A 16,902-nucleotide genomic window follows, 5' to 3' on the forward strand; every position below is an offset into this window, starting at 1 on the left:
GGTACTGAACCAGCAGTGTAGAAAGAAAGTCCCATTGGCCACAGTGGGATTTAAGTCCGAGTCAACAGTTTCAGGATCGGGAGCTATGAATATTGGCTTAATGGTTTGTGGATCGAGTTGTAACCAATGTTCCCTCTAAGCTGAGTTAGTGTGAGCGAGCTCACAGTTTTTTAGCCTCCGGCTCACACATTTTTGCCTTAGCTCAGGAAGGAATAGCCAAATCATTTGCTCACAACTTTAATGCCAGTAGCTCACAAAGTTGAATTTTTGCTCAGAAGACCCCACAGCTTAGCGGGAACATTGGCTGTAACATCCTCCCCCCCACCCCACACACACACATACACACCAGTGCATGGCTGTAGCTAGGAACATGGAGAATCGGTAAGTCACGTACACCAATTCACACCGTTGTGCCTGGCCCTGGTTGACCGGGAATACCACCCCGCGGCTCCGCACTGGCCGTCGCTTCCCCCAGAAACCTGCCGTGAGAGGCTGCGGGACGAAGGGACGAAGTGGATCTTTGTCCCCCCCTGTTGGGTATTACAAGTTGAAAACACTCAGTATATCTGGGGTTAAATGTTTGTTTATGTTACTCACAGGAAGTCACATGTTTCTCATGTAACCAATGTTCTTTAGATGTAGAAAGCCCGGGAATTTTCTCCCTGATCTAGGAATTTGATTGGGACTAAAGTGTCAAGGTGTATTACCATTTTATGGCTTCTCTTCCCGTCTTTGTTTGGTGTTCTGAAGAACAAGAGGAGTAGCTATACTCTCTTCTAGTTTTGTCTTTGTAGAGTAAGGATGTAGCCAATTATGCTCTGTTGTTATTTTCATCCCAGTTACCCTTCCCATGCTAGAATTTAGTAAAAACTTTATATTTTAATCACACATGGACTCTGAGTCTGAATTATTTTACTCTGGCACTGCTGGACTATCTTATCTCTGCTAAATACCTTTCCCCCCCCAATATCTCACTATCACCCAACACCCAGGCTAGCCCAATCTCATCGGATCTTGAAGATAAGTGGGGTTGGTCCTGGTCAGTATTTGGATGGGAGACCACGCAGGAATACCAGGGTCGCTACACAGAGGCAGGCAGTGACAAACCACCTCTGTACATAATTTGCCTTGAAAACCTTATGGGGGTCAGTTGCAACTCGATGGCAAAAAAATTAAATTGAGGGCACACTAAGTGATTATAGCTGGGGGATCCCACATATCAATCTGAAGTGTCACAACTGATTTCTAGTGTTTGTTGGAGCCAGACAGGGCTAGGTCAAAAAGAAAAAATACAACTGAGAGCAAATTGATTTTCCACTTTTTTTTCTTCATTGTTCCGCTTTGTATGGATGAATTAGCGGGTGAGGGTGTGGTAGCAAATGATTGGAGAAAATGTCTGGTAGCTGCAGCACCACTGGGGTTGCCAGCCTCCAGGTGTGGCCTGGAAATCTCCCAGAATTACAACTCATCTCCCGAATGCAGAGGTCAGTTACCCTGGAGAAAATGGCTACCTTGGAGGGTGGACTCTGTGGCATCGTACCCTACAGAAGACCTCCCCTCATGAAACCCTGCCCCCCCCCGGCTCCACTCCCTATATCTCCAGGAATTCCTCAGCCCAGAGATGGCAACCCTAAGTGCCACTTGCTCACTATCCATCTCAGTGAGCGAGATGATAACCTTCACTGCCTCTCTGGAACTGTCTTTTCTCTGCTCCACCGGGACCCCTTAAAGAATCATTTTTGAGTGAGGTCGCCAGCTGCTGTGCAAGATACTGGCTTGAATCCTTTGGTAAATTCTCTTGAAGGAAGAGATTTCTGTAAGAATATGACTTCCTCACCTCCCCCACTGCTGCCCAAGTGGGGATCCACAGGAATAGCAGCAGAGGGAAATCAGTACAAATCTCTCTCTCTCTCTCTCTCTCTCTCTCTCTCTCTCTCTCTCTCTCTCTCTCTTTCACTCTCTCTATCACAGACTCTCTCTCTCTCTAACCCACACACACACACACACCCATTATCAAAAATTTACCAAAGGACCCAACCCACTGACTTCAGTCTAAGCAAGAAAGATGGGCTCTTTCTGAAATGTGCTCCATTCCCTATCTGAATGTTTCCTGGGGACAAGAACTCTGTAAATGCAAAGCTAACACATCAGAGAAGAAGCTGGTGATGTGCTTTACGATGTGCTAAGCACTACCACAACACTTCCATGCTGACCATGGACATTGAATGTACATCCACGTAGAGAGGTGCAGCTGGAATCAAACCACCGGATTTCATGCATGATAAATTGCCTGAAGAGATGCTGTATTTCAGCCAGTTTTGCTCCAATTCAGTACAGTTGTTTTTCTGGCAGACTTTTCCATGGCATGGGTTTACCAAGAATCAGATAGCTTTCCGGGCTCTCAAGATCCGTTGAGGAAGTAACCAGTGAAGATGTAGTTAACTTGGTGTCTGAAATTATTTTTAGAATTCAAAGGTTCTTTTTAGTTTACTTTCATTTAGTTTATTTTTTTTTAGTTTAGAACCCTTGAGATTTCCTGGCATTTTTTCTCGACATGCCAACAAAAGCAAGCTTCTTCCTTGTATTCCAGGTATTGCTGTGTGCAACATCCCCTCAGCGGCAGTAGAAGAGACGGCAGATTCCACTGTATGCCACGTCCTGAATCTCTACAGACGGAATACTTGGCTATACCAAGCACTGAGGGAAGGAACCCGAGTGCAGAGCGTGGAACAGATACGAGAAGTGGCTTCTGGGGCGGCTCGTATTAGAGGCGAAACTCTTGGCCTCATTGGATTTGGTAAGTTGGTGACTTCTGGAGGAAAAGGAGAACTCAGATGTTCTGCTTTTACCAAATGGATGACCTTTTTCTTTCCACTGATGTAATAAGAGTCCAGTCCTTGCGAGAAGGTCTGGATGGACGTAAATAGTCATGCCCCATAGTTCCATACACTGAGACTGACACAGTATGTGACAAAGAGATGCATGCGTGTTTCTCTCAACTTTAAACCAAAATCAAACACAGAAAGCCACAAGCTTGAGCAGAAAACTGGAGGGGAGGGGAGGAGAAGGGGCTGCTTAACCTTTTCCCCTCTTCCAGTTTTTCTGTTCAAAATGGCTGCCTGGCTACCGTGACCATCAATAAAGGAAACATATTTCAGGACTGGAGATATCATGGAACAAAGTAGCTTGAACCCCTTATGTTCATTCTCCAAGTTGCAACCAAGAATCATGATCACCTTTATATGTAGTCTTCAGTCGCTGTTAGGAAACCCACAAGGCATTCACTAAGCATGGCTTAAAGCTCCGTGGAACTTGTTTCTGAAGAGAAAGGGGGCCCTACTCTTAACAGTGGATAAGAGACAATTACTTTTTGTCTTTGTGGGAAACAGTACAGGCATCTAACCCAATCACTGGCAGTCAAGGATTACATTGGAGCTCCTTATTTTTACCGCTACTGTTGGGTAAGCTGAATAATGAAATAGGATGCTTGTATAGCGCATGGAGTACAAGCTGGTGAAACAATGAAGCCTAAAAAGAAAAATCAGTCCTCTATTGCTTTACCCTGCATTTTGGCAATTAATTTGGCATTGTCCATAAACATATTAGAAAATAAGAAATTTGCCCTGGTCCCTGAAGAACTGGATTACTTTTGGGTGACGGGGAAAGAGATTGTAGTTTTATGGAGAGGAAAAGTATAAGTGGAATTTAAAATAAATTTAAAATAAAAGCTGACCTAGTGTCTGCTTATTAAAATATTTATATGGTTGGTATTGATCAGGCTAGCCTGAACTTATCAGAGCTCGGAAGCTAAGCAGGGTTGGCTGTGGCTAGTATTTGGATGGGAGACCTCCAAGGAATACCAGGGTCATGATGTGGAGGCAGGCATAGGCAAACCACCTCGGAACGTCTTTTGCCTTGAAAACCCTAAGCTATGGGGTCACCCTAAGTCAGCTATGACTTGACTGCACCAACAATAATATGGTGCATTGCCAGTATTCAATACAGTTGTACAGTATCTAAAAGCAACACACTAATTCCAGAACCTAGGGCAAGCACAGCAAAAGTTCTGCCGTTTGCTAGCTCAGTCGATCACAGTGAGTGAAGGCATAACAAATTGGGCTGGTCAGTTGACCACAACTGGTGCATATGCTGGTTTCTGTTCAAAAAGCTCCCAAACATTACTGTTTAAATCCCCCCAGGGTTTCCCACTGAGTTATACCAAATGCCCCTCCTTTCTACAACTCTTGATTCCACGTGGCTTTTCTTTATGCTGTGCACATACATACCCATTTTGGACTGGGACCCCTCCTGCTTTTTTCATCAGCATGAAAGCACATAGGTTCCAACCCACTATCTCTAGGGTGTACAGTTAATGGTCATTCATATCAGTTTGCCAACATACAAATGTGTCAACTTTTCTTGTGTGCCAGACACTACATTGTACTTTTCTGTAGCTACCAATGAATGACTAATTGCAAAGAAAGGGTGTGTGTGTGTGCACGTGTGTGTTGGGTTCCCCCCCCCCCCCTATTTATCATCCCACATAACTTTAAGTTCATCTTCAGTCTTCTGTGCAGTCCCACATCGGGACTGCGCTTGCACAGACCAGCCACCAGAAGCTCTCTTACAGCTATTCTAGTATCTTTTTAACATTCCAAGGGGAGCCCCTCCCCCTGCAGAGCTCGTTAGAGGCTGTCTTCCCAGGTGCTCTGCAGGGAAGAGCCCCCTTTCTCTCAGTCCTTTCTTCCCTGCCATGTTGTGAGGACGTGTTCTCTTCAGCTACTGAGTATCATGAGTTTTTCTTGAAGTTTCTCTTCTTCTGGGCTCTCTCCATGCTGGAGATATGTTGCAAAATGCTTTATTTTTTTAAAAAATGTACCCTGTGTAGTACAAAAATGACTTGCCCAGATGAGCACCTTCTCTGCTTGGGTGAGGCCCATAATACAACCACATGCAAGATCTGCCTCCGGTTTACCCCAGAAGCCCACTCCGATCAAGCAGCGCACTTGAAGGCTAGTTTATGGGAGAAGACGCTGTCTTGCTTCGATAGCCCAGCAGCGAAAACATCGACCCCGGCAGAGCACAGCCAATTGTTGCCTTCAAAATCACCAGTTAGAACCAACCAACTTGTAAGTCCGCCATCAAGCATCTCAATTCCAGGGGTTCCGGGGACAGAACCAAAGCGTTGGGTCCGATCACCCATTCGTTCATCTGAACGCCGCGTGTCGCAACCCCCACCGAAGAAGGCACATTCCAAGTCCAAACATAAGACGAAACAATGTTCCAGTTCCAAGATGTTCCCAGAATCGAGTGGCTGTTCAGTTCCAGTCAAGTCAGTGTTGGTTCCGATGGAATGGAAAACAGTCTCCACACCACAAATACCTTCTCCACATGCCTGCCCGGCTCATTCATTCTCCAAAGGGGAACTGGAACCTGGCAAGGGTGCATTGGCAGTTCCAGCAGCTAGCCATCCAGTGGCCCCATCCCCTCCCCCCCTGGCTCCATGGCAGAGTTCTATGCCTCCGCCTCCTTGGCAAGGCTACCCTTATTATTTTCCATCTCCTAGACCTCAGGAATGGGATGACTGGCAATCACAAAGAGCACCTCTAGAACCAAGGTACCCCTCTTCACAGACATTGCTTTGGGACATGGAGGTTCATGTGGGGAGAGACTCCTGAAGCTACCCTGAAAATTTGGAGCCTCTCCCTCAAACCCCCTCCCCCCCAGAGCCACTAACAGCACCGTGGGGGAAAAGTAACTTTTTTCCCACCATAGAAAACAATGGATGGGATGGGGGCAACCTGTTTGGGGGCCCGTAGAATTGGACCCCCTGGTCTTGAAACCTGGTGGGTATCTTGGGGAGAGGCTCCAGCAGCTACCCTGTGAGTTTGGAGCCTCTCCCTCAAAGCCCCTCCCCTCCAGCCCCCAGAATATACCCTATGTTTTCGCCATTGACTTCAATGGCCCATAGGATATAATTGGGCCGAAATTGACATTTGGCTGCCCCAAAGACTCCTGAATCAGCTGGTACTGCTGAAATTGACATGTGGGAGTCTTAAAAATATCAGTGCTCCAGTACTCAGACCGAATCATAAAACCAAGATGGTGTTCTGAAGATGTTATAACAGACCAACAGCAGTATATGTCCCCACAACCCTGTCATCCGCCAGGGACATCTCGCACCCCCGATGATACCCGCACCAGCGGTGGTAGAGTGCGGTGATGGGAAAAGCGTTGGTGGAATAATGGTGGCGGCGGCTCCTACTCGAAAGCCTGGCGGAAGAGCTCCGTTTTGCAGGCCCTGCGGAACTGCACAAGGTCCTGCAGGGCCCGGATCTCTTCTGGGAGCTCATTCCACCAGGTAGGAGCCACCACCGAGAACGCCCTGGCCCTGGTCACAGCAAGTTTGATGGGCCTGGGGCCTGGGATATCCAGGAGGTTTTGGCTCCCCGACTGTAGTGCCCTTGGGGGAACATGCGGGGAAAGGCGGTCCCTTAGGTAGGCCGGACCCTGGCCATATAGGGCTTTAAAGGTAAGAACCAGCACTTTGAAGCGAATCCGGTACACCATTGGCAGCCAGTGCAGCGCTTTCAGCACAGGCCGGATGTGATCCCGTCTAGGGAGACCCATCGGCAGCCTGGCTGCAGCATTCTGCACTAGTTGCAGCTTCCAAATTTGCGACCGAGGCAGCCCCATGTAGAGAGTGTTACAGTAGTCTAGCCTTGAGGTGACCGTCGCATGGATCACTGTGGCCAGGTCATCACAGTCGAGGAAGGGGACCAGCTGCCGTGCCAGCCGAAGATGGTAGAAGGCCAACTTGGCAGTGGCTGCTACCTGGGCCTCCATTGTTAAGGAGGAGTCCAGGAGCACACCCAAACTCCTAACCTCCGACGCCGGCACCAAAGGCGCCCCATCGAAGGTCGGGAGAGGGAGCCCCAACCCCGGACCGATCCAACTCAGCCCCAGGACCTCCGTCTTTGCCGGGTTTAGTTTCAGCCGACTCAGTCTGAGCCAACCAGCCACGACCTGTAACGCCCGGTGAAGATCATCTGGGGTGGAGTCCGACCGGCCGCCCAGCATCAGATAAAGCTGGGTGTCATCTGCATATTGATGACATCCAAGTCCACAACTGTGGGCAATCTGGGCAAGGGGGCGCATGTAGATGTTAAACAACATCGAGGATAGCACCGCCCCCTGAGGTACCCCACATTCTAGAGGCCACCTCCGGGACCGCTGATCCCCTATCGCCACCCTTTGTCCCCGACCTTGGAGAAAAGAGGCCAACCATTGAAGGGCAAGCCCCTGAATCCCCACGTCGGTGAGGCGGTGGGCTAGCAACTGGTGGTCGACCGTATTGAATGCGGCCGACAGAACAGTGCCACCACACCGCCACGATCCAGATGCCTACGGAGGTCGTCAGTCAGAGCGACCAGTACCGTCTCCGTTCCATGACCAGGGCGAAAGCCGGACTGGAAGGGATCGAGGACAGAAGCGTCATCCAGAAATCCCTGTAGCTGTATCGCCACCGCTCTCTCAATAAGTTTGCCCAAATAGGGCAAATTGGACACCGGCCGATAGTTGGCTAATTCGGCCGGGTCCAAAGATGGTTTTTTCAAGAGAGGGCAGACCATCGCTTCCTTGAGTGCCCTGGGGAACCGTCCCTCCAAGAGAGACTTGTTGACAATCTCCCGCAGGGCACCTCGAAACCCCTCGCGACCAGTGTTCCCTCTAAGCTGAGTGAGTGTGAGCTAGCTCACAGTTTTTGAGCCTCCGGCTCACACATTTTTGTCTTGGCTCAGGAAGGAGGGCTCCAGAGCAAACTAGTTTATCCAGCAGCCAAATCTCTCGCTCACCACTTTAATGCCAGTCACTCACAAAGTAGAATTTTTGCTCACAAGAGTCCACAGCTTAGAGGGAACATTGCTCGCGACCCATTTTAATGAGCCAAAAGGGGCACGGGTCAAGATCGCATGTGGTTGGGCGCACAGATACAAGCAATCTGTCAACTTCTTCCAGGCTGAGTGGGCCAAAATTCACTAAACCCAACTCCAAAGGCGTGCAAGGGGCCTCATGTTCGCACACTGTATCAATTGTGGCGGGGAGGTCACAGTGGAGCACCAAGGCTTTCTCTGCAAAATAGGTCACAAATGCCTCACAGCCGATATCCAATTCCTTAACATTTTGCCTGCCCTGTGGCAGAGCTGTCAACGACCGAATCATACTAAATAATTGTGCCAGGCGTGAGCTAGCAGATACAATCATGGTCGCATAGAAATCTCTTTTTGCGGCCTTGACTGCTATCTCATAGGATCTCATAAACATCCTATAGGATGTTCTTGAAGCCTTGTCGCGAGCACGACGCCACCGTCTCTCTAGTCATCTCAGCTCTCGCTTCAGCTGGCGCAACTCCTGAGTATACCAGGGCGCCCGCCTAATACGAGTTCGGAGAGGACGCCTGGAAGTGATCTCGTCGATGGCCGTGGAAAACCGGTCATGCCAATCCTCCACTAGCTCATCCAATGAGCCGCCAGGGGGCTTTGGATCCCGCAAAGCCATCTGGAGCTGCATAGGGTCCATTTGGCAGCGCGGGCGAGCAAAAATCCACTCGCCGCCTAAGCAGGGTTGGGGTGGAACATTCAGACGGGCCTTAAGGGCCTGGTGGTCCGACCATGGCACTGCCATTGCAGTAATCCGGTCCACCCTCACCCCAGCTGCAAAGATCAGATTGAGCATGTGACCAGCTCAATGTGTGGGGGCCATAACAAGTTGAGAGAGTCCCAGCGCCACCATGGACGACACTAGGTCTGCAGCCCGGCCAGAGGCCGCGTCCTCAGCATGGACATTGAAATCACCCAAGACCATCAGCCTGGGGTGCTCCAATGCCCAGCCTGATACAGCCTCCAGCACGGACGGCAGGCTATTGGCCGGTGCGCTAGGCGGTCGGTACACCACCCAAATTGCCAAACTCCTCAGCCTCCAGCATCAAGTCGACACACTCTATGCCCGCGATCTCCACAGCCAGGAGCGCCCTGAAGGAGTAAGCCTCCTGAATGAAAATAGCCACTCCTCCCCCCCGCCCCTTAGTCCACGATTGGTGGAGGACTGAGAAACCAGGAGGGGCAAGCTGGTTGAGAACTACTGTCTCCCCCTCCCTCACCCAGGTCTCGGTCATGCATGCCAAGTCAGCTCATTGTTCCATTACGAAGTCCCGAAGGACTTTGTTGTTAATAGACCTGGCATTGCACAACACCAATGACGGAGGGGGGTTCTCCATCTTAGCCCCACTGCCGGCCACCCTTGGGATGGGCCTTAGGCTGGAAGGGTGCCGAGCCATTCCATTTCTCCACATCCTTCCCTTAAAACCTCGCCTAGGCCCACCGCAATGCTTCCCCCTCCCCAAGAGCACCGGAATCTGCTGACCAGGCATTTCCTGCACTGAGTGATCTCCGCTGAGCTTCAGATCGTCAGTTGCATGCCAGGTTGAATGAACAATAATAAAATCGCAGATTCACTCCTAAAGCAATAGGCTAAACACTACCCACTCCTCTGCTATCAAATGCAATCTAGTGCTACAACAAAATACAATTTCCTGACCAGGAATAACTCCTGAACAACTCACCACACAGCCACACTCACCACACAAAATTTCATTCTGCCTTGTATTCCTGGCATATTAGGTTCACAGTTCCTAGATCCATAACATGGCAGTTAAACTGGTGGGCATGTGATAGTAACCTCCTAGCAGGGGTACCATTTGGGGGGAAGATGCCTCAGTTGTTTATCACCTCTGATGCTTCCTTGCAGGGCTGAGGAGCCCGTTGTGGGTTTTTTTTCCATTCACGATGTGTGGTCACCTGAGGAAAGGGGTCTTCATATTAACCTCTTAGAGTTAATGTGCAATACATTACACCCTTACATCATTTGCAGAGCTCACCAAGGGAAAAGTTACTCACGTTGTTACGGACAATGACCTATATAAACCAACAGGGCACAGCCTTGGCGGCCCTGTGCAGGGAAGCCACTTTAATTTGGGAATTGGTCATAGATCAAGGATCCTCCTTCCAAGCAGTACATGTGGTAGGTACTGCCAACGCAAGAACGGATATCCTCAGCAGAATGGGACAATCAGAACATGAATGGTCTCTGGGGAAGAAATATATTCTCCCAATTTCCCAGCATTGGGGGGTTTGGGGAGAAGACCTTTTTGCTACTAGTGTCAGTGCAAAAGCCCTGAAATTCTTTTCCAGGGTGGGTTCAGATCATCTCTATCTAGGGGATGTATTTCAAAACTGCTGGACAGGCACCCTAATTTATGCCTTCCCACCATTCCCGCTCATTCACAAGGTGTTGACCAAGACCCAAGAGGAGCACACGTGGTGTATCCTGATCACTCCTTTTTGGCCCAGAGAGTCTGGTTCCAGGTCCTCCTAGTATTACCCAAGGGAATCTACCTTCCTTTAGCTGCAGACTTACTTCACAGGGATCTGTGGGCCACCATGAGGTGAGCAGGCTCAAGTTGACAGCTTGGCTGCTGAACGATCCCAGTTTGGGTTCTCAGACCAAGTTGCCAATGTCCTTCTTCTTAACGCCTGTAGACCCTCTACTAGGAAGTCTTATGGGGTGTTTTCTGGAGCTTTGGGCACATTCTACATGGGTGCAGGCACCGTCAGCAGCATTCCAGAGAAGCACTCCCTTGGAGGACATCTGCCATGCAGCGACATGGTCATCATCGTCAGACACCTTCATTAAGCACTATTCGGTGGACGTGAATGCGAGAAGAGATTCCACAGTTGGCAGAACCGTGCCGCGCTCCTTTCCACTGAAACTCACCCGACCTTTCAAGGTAAGGAGCTCTGTAGTCTCCCAATGTGGGACTGCCCAGAAGGCTGAAGATGAAAACAGTGTTGCACTTAACTGTAACTGTTGTTCATTGAGGTGTCTTCTGTGCAGGCACACATTCCCTCCCTCCTACCCCGCTGTGCGTTCGTAGGATGTAATTACATTCATGGTGCACACGGCAGCTCAGGAGGACTAAGGGAAGGGGAGTCTGCTCCCTCCAGAGCATGTGACCGTTAGGTGGAAAGATGGCCTCTAACGAGCTCTGCAGGGGAGGGGCTCCCCTTGGAATGTTAAAAAGATACTAGAATAACTCTAAGAGAGCCTCCGGTGGCTGGCCTGCACAAGCGCAGTCCCAGTGTGTGCCTACACAGAAGACACCTCGATGAACAGCAGTTGCAGGTAAGCGCAACACTGTTTTACCTAATTCTCCTAGCCACTTTACCATCCTGGAGGTGCGGTGTCTGGTTATTTGCCTTCCTCTACATTTTTTTAAAAAGACGACTCTGGTCTTGATGTATAAGTTGGTTAGTTGAGCCCAGGCGGTGACATTGAATAGGAATGACATTGTGGATAATGACCTGCTGATTGCACTGCAGCTGTCCCTCTTTATCAGAAGAGCCTTATTAAACCTTTGCTTCCAAACCATGACAGTTGTCTTAGTCATGCCCAATTAAATAGCCATTCAGCAAGAGTGCAGAAGGAGTGGGGGGGGGGAGACTCTACAGCAAACAAGTTGCTCTTTTAATAAACAAGGGCTCAGAGAGAGGTTTTGTTGTTTGTATTGTTGTGCAGACGTCCTTCATAATAAGATTTCCTTAACATGGCTTCCTGTCTTGTATCCGAATTGAAAGGCTGTGCAGAGGCTTAAATCTGTCCGGAACATACAGGTTTTGTGACCACAGTTGGTGCTGAGGATCAGCACTTCAGTCCTCCTTGGGGAAAGCTGAATTATTTGCGACGGGTGTCCTTCTGCTGAGGCTGCCTCCCCAGGTTGAGGTTTTTGGTCTGTTCCACTGTGGCAGTGCCACATTTCCACATCAAAACTTGGGCATGCTTCTGTATCAGCGTTGCAACGTCTGCTCACCTTAATTGCCTCTGCAGTGCCGTGGCAGATAGTTAATGGACACATTTTTGAAAAATGCCATAACAGCTTACATGCTATAGGCAGATTCGAGTGATGCCCTTGTACACGCCGCATTACACGGTCAGTGTTTGACCTTCAGCGAAGTCAGCGGTGAGACTGTCTGCCCCAAGGTTTTGTCTCGTGCAGATTTCTGGTCTGCCAGCAGGAGGGAGAGAGAAGGCTGCAAAGGAAGGTGCTCCTTTTCCTTCTTCCACATGTAGTAATGGTGGTGCTTTGGGGAGGCCCTCTCTTTACCATCTCCTGCGTTCCATGTAGAAAGAAATCTGTGACAAATTGAAGTTGGGTGGTTGCCAAGTGCCAGGGTAAAGTAGTTACAGAAGCAACTATGGGGTTTTTTTTAAAAAGGTGTCCGTGAATAACAGGTAATAGATAGTTTAGGATCCTAGTGATGAAATTTATCCTTTGTATCACTATGTGCTCATGTCTCTTTGTATTCTCTCTAAAAACAAAGCTGCTTTAAAAGCAGGCAGGTACAATATTGATAATGAGGCCACTTGTGTAGGCCTGCACAAACTGTGGCCCACCACACCAGATGTAGCTCGCTAGCCTTGTGGCATGGTCGACTGGGTGCTTGACAGGCTGCTTGCTTTTGCGGATCCAGGCAGTCAGGAAAACAGGATGCTCACAAAGCCCCCATGGGAGCTGCATGTGGTGGGTGGACTGCGTTGGACTGGTGGGTCACAGATCGGGCAGAATCATTCCAAACAGCTGCCTCTCTCCCTTCAGCCGAACCTGTCATGTGTGGCGGTACCCGGTTTCAAAGATCAGAATCACTGCTCAGTCTGAGGATCCTTTCAGACAAAATGGTTCAATGACTTTGCTTCCATGGGAGAAACATTCAGTTATTCATAACTTATTTTGAAATAGGAGCCAACGAATCAGAGAAAGAAAGATTCCTAAAACAGCTGCTGGGTAAGGGTCAAGTAGGGGGCAGAGTGGTAAACCTTATTGTTCTCGAGAGCCAGTTTGGTGTAGTGGTTAGGAGCGCAGACTCTAATCTGGGAGAACCGGGTTTGATTCCCCACTCCTCCACATGCAGCTGCTGGAGTGACCTTGGGTCAGCCACAAGTTCTCTCAGAGCTGTTCTCGAAACAGCAGTTCTCGAAAGAGCTCTCTCATCCCCACTTACCTCATAGAGTATCTGTTGTGTGGAGGGAAAGGGAGAGGAGATTGTAAGCTGCTCTCAGACTCCTTTGGGTAGTGAAGGGTGGGGTATAAATCCAATCTCTTCCTCTTCTTCTTCAGTGGAGAGTGTATGTGTATCTGTGTGTGTAAATTAACATTGTATGCAAATTCCACCATAAGGCATAGAGGAACAGGTTATTTTTAAAAAATAGATACTAAATCGTTTTTTGTTTTAAAAAATGTTATAAGAAGCCCGAGGAAAAGATAAGGAAATTGTCCATCGCTACAGGTGTACAACCCATAATATTTTACAGCTACATTCCCAATTTCAGTGGATACCCTTTCTGAGGGAAGGGGGCATTTTCTCGGGCACAGAATGTAATGTGTCCAGTCTTTGGAAAATGCAATACCCCTGGCACCACCAGTCCAACTTTGCAGGCTTATGTTAAGAGTATCTGCAGTTTGGCTGTTTCCTGCACACACACACACACACACACACACACACACTGCCCGTTTCCACAGCATCCAGTCTTGGACTCTAGTGTTGATGGGAAGAAACTAAGCTGCATTAAGTGCGTGGGATCAGTGAACTTGCGAAACGCCTCCTTGGCAGGGACCAGTGTGCTAGTGCCATTTGTTTCCTTTTGCAAGTGCCGCATTTCAGCAGCTCCTGACAAAGGGATAATACAGGAGAAAATCAGTGCAGCATGAACGCCTTTGCTGTGGGTAGGAGAAGGCGTTTGGCAGCCCATCATGCCGATTGGTACCATTTAATGCACTCCTCGGAATTCATGCAGTGCTGCCACATTGCCAAGCCTATTATGACAACTCTCTGCTTTTTTTTTTTTTTTTTTTTTTTTGGCTTAGGTCGCACTGCGCAAGCAGTTGCAGTTCGAGCCAAGGCATTCGGATTCAATGTGATCTTTTATGACCCATACCTGCAGGATGGCATAGAAAGGTCCCTGGGAGTCCAGAGAGTCTACACGCTCCAGGATCTGCTGTACCAGAGTGACTGTGTGTCATTACACTGTAACCTCAATGAACATAATCACCACCTTATCAATGACTTTACGATTAAGCAGGTAATTGTAAAACCAAGGAAGATCATCTTGTTGGCTCCAGCCGCAGCCCGGAAATGTGTGGCTGCTGAGTGCCAGAATTCCTGCTGGCACAGAGATAACACTAAACAGATGCAAATAGTAATTGTATGTATTTTTACCTTTGGGGTAGTTGAGACATGCAGCTAATTCTCCATCTGTCTTTCCCACATTATAGATCAGGTGACGCTACTTTAGCAGGTCAGTTTAATGCAGTTGACAAATTGCAGTTAGCAGCCTAATGTTACAATATATTACAAACCAAAGACTCTTGTTTCGGTTCCAGTCCTGACTAGGGCAGCACCTCCTTACATCATGGGGCTTCCTAACACCACGTTTTGAGAAATTGGGGTAGGTATTAATAAGTGAGAGAGTCTCCTAGCCGGGTTTTTTGCATCTCCAATCATTTGGAATAACGTTAGACAAGATTGTGAGTTATCTCAACACAGTATACGGCTGCTACATGTCAGAAAACCGTAGCCTGTTTCCCAAACTTATTGTGGGCAGATGGCGACTAGATGGTAGGAAAAACTGGAGTCTGCTTCTCTTGTCTGTTAGAATAAATCTCAGTCACTGCTAAACATCTAGTTTTCCAGGGATTTCAGAAAGATGGTTCCAGATTCAGGTAATTTCTGTGTTAAGAGAGCGGCTGAGGGAGCTACCCAGATCTGCTCCTCTGTGCTGTTTGCCTTCTCTCATGCTTTGATTCTGTAGTTATCATAAATATACCCATTCTGTGCAAACAGCATATAAATAAGTAGCAAGGGGACATACTGGCGCAGTAGTTCATAACCTAGGAAAATACATTGAAGACACAAAGCATCAGTGCAAAAAGGTGATGCTTCTAGAAAATGATACTCAACCATAGGGTCTGGAAATTCCTCCTTTTGCTTGGGAAATGATAGAAATGTGTATAGCACTTTGAAAATACTGTCCTTTAAAAATACTGCGTAAAAAGCTGTTTTGTTCCTGGAGAATAAATATCAGCAGCTTGGTCTTAAACATCCTGTTTCCAGTGTGCCTAAAATTGGTCAATGCAGCATGTCAGATGTAATGAAATAGCATTTGAGCCACTGCACAAGAGGCCCGATCCAAGCCCAGAACTGGTCCTAGTATAGCAGCAGCCACTAATGCAGCTTTGTTGGGATCGGAGATGCAGAAATGTCCCTACAATCCAAGGAGGAAATGGCACATGCCTTCCAGTATGTGTTCCAGAGCAGAGGTATGCACTGGCAGGGCGCCAGAGGCAGAAGTGGTGGTGGCACAGTTGGATCGCATGGAGCGTTTCCCACAGACTGAAGGGTTTCTTGTCTCTCAGGAGTAGCATTTCAGAAGCAAGAAAGTCATACTACACAGACGGAAATATGGCCATGTGCAGAAACACTCTATTGGACACAAGCCCATATCTTGAGGTGTAATAGTCATGCTGAATGGTTTGTCTCTTCTTTCTTCCCGGCTCGCACTAGATGAGGCAGGGAGCGTTCTTGGTGAATACGGCGCGTGGTGGTCTGGTGGATGAAAAGGCCTTAACTCAAGCCCTAAAAGAAGGCAGGATACGAGGGGCAGCACTGGATGTGCATGAATCAGAACCGTTTAGGTAAATAAATTTTCTTGATGATTAGCATTTTATTTATGTTTATTACTTCATATAGCTCATCTTTCTTACAAGGGCTGTGGGCAGATTTTGTGTTTGTATCCTGACTGCGACCCAGAGTTCTAGGTAGCTTCCCCCCTTATAATCTTGAACCACTTGCACATTTCACGGTGAAGTGGGCTGATGAAGCATTGATGTAGTCTGTCACATAGTATCAATGAAGAGGCCAAATCTGGAAAGTCTTTAGAACTTTCTGCAATAAAGCTGCCTTGCTCTTTAAAGAAAAAGAAAAACCTTGGAAATTTGAAGCTCATGTGAGGTTCTGTGGATACAGAGCTTCAGAGAACTAGGGGCCTCTGTCAGGAAGTCCCTGTTTATTCTTTCCCCTCCACACATATACTTATATGTAACTTACCTGCCTTACTGGGAGAGGGGAGCTGTAAACAGAGTGTCATAAGAGTTTAAATTCTTAAGTGAAAAAGATTTGTCTCCATCTCTGTGTGCTTTGGCTGAAAGCAGTTTTAGATATGAACCACGCCTGGACAGAAGGGCTGGTTGGGTTTTTTTAGTACAACACCTCACCTCCCCCACAATTCTTCCCAGCTGTTGGAGCTGAGTATCTTGTAAAAATATTGCAATTATTATTATTATTTTTTGCATGGGCCAGCATTTAGAGGTCCTGGTTCAGGTCCTAGTTTACCTGTCTTTGGTTGATTTTAATGACTCTGTGCCTTTGTTTTTAACCTGTTTCTACTGAGCAAGGCTCCTTGAAATGCCCAGTCTTCCTGCTTCTGCTCATGCCATTCCTTTCAGGTTATAGGTGACAATCCTGAGAACTGGCGTTGCAGTTAAATACAGTGAAAGAGCAGGGGTGGGGGCCATTCTACAAATGGCTATCACTCCCATCTTCGATTGAAAGCAGTAATCCGGTATCTAAAAAAACACCTCTATTTGCATGCAAAATATTTTGAATCAACTTGCACTACAATCTGGACAGTCTTTTCCCTCAAACTCAACTCGTCTGTAATATCATAAGGGTGCAGCAGAAGAGGCCATCTGGAATAAGGGGGCAGATGCAAAGTAATGTTTTTTATTTGTGAACA

General features: G+C 47.9%; 1 protein-coding gene across 4 annotated transcripts in view; it reads left to right on the forward strand.

Annotated features, from left to right (window-relative positions):
* Positions 1-16,902, forward strand: part of CTBP2 (C-terminal binding protein 2) — a 287,345-nt gene that overhangs the window by 258,232 nt on the left and 12,211 nt on the right. For all 4 annotated transcript variants that reach the window (XM_015422199.1, XM_015422201.1, XM_015422200.1 and 1 more), the window contains 3 exons: positions 2,591-2,797; positions 13,976-14,190; positions 15,672-15,802. In XM_015422199.1, the coding sequence (XP_015277685.1) occupies positions 2,591-2,797; positions 13,976-14,190; positions 15,672-15,802 (553 nt within the window). The remainder of the gene's footprint in view (positions 1-2,590; positions 2,798-13,975; positions 14,191-15,671; positions 15,803-16,902) is intronic.

This window comes from Gekko japonicus, unplaced genomic scaffold, assembly GCF_001447785.1.
Source record: "Gekko japonicus isolate JY-2015 unplaced genomic scaffold, Gekko_japonicus_V1.1 scaffold415, whole genome shotgun sequence".
Lineage (NCBI taxonomy): Eukaryota > Metazoa > Chordata > Lepidosauria > Squamata > Gekkonidae > Gekko > Gekko japonicus.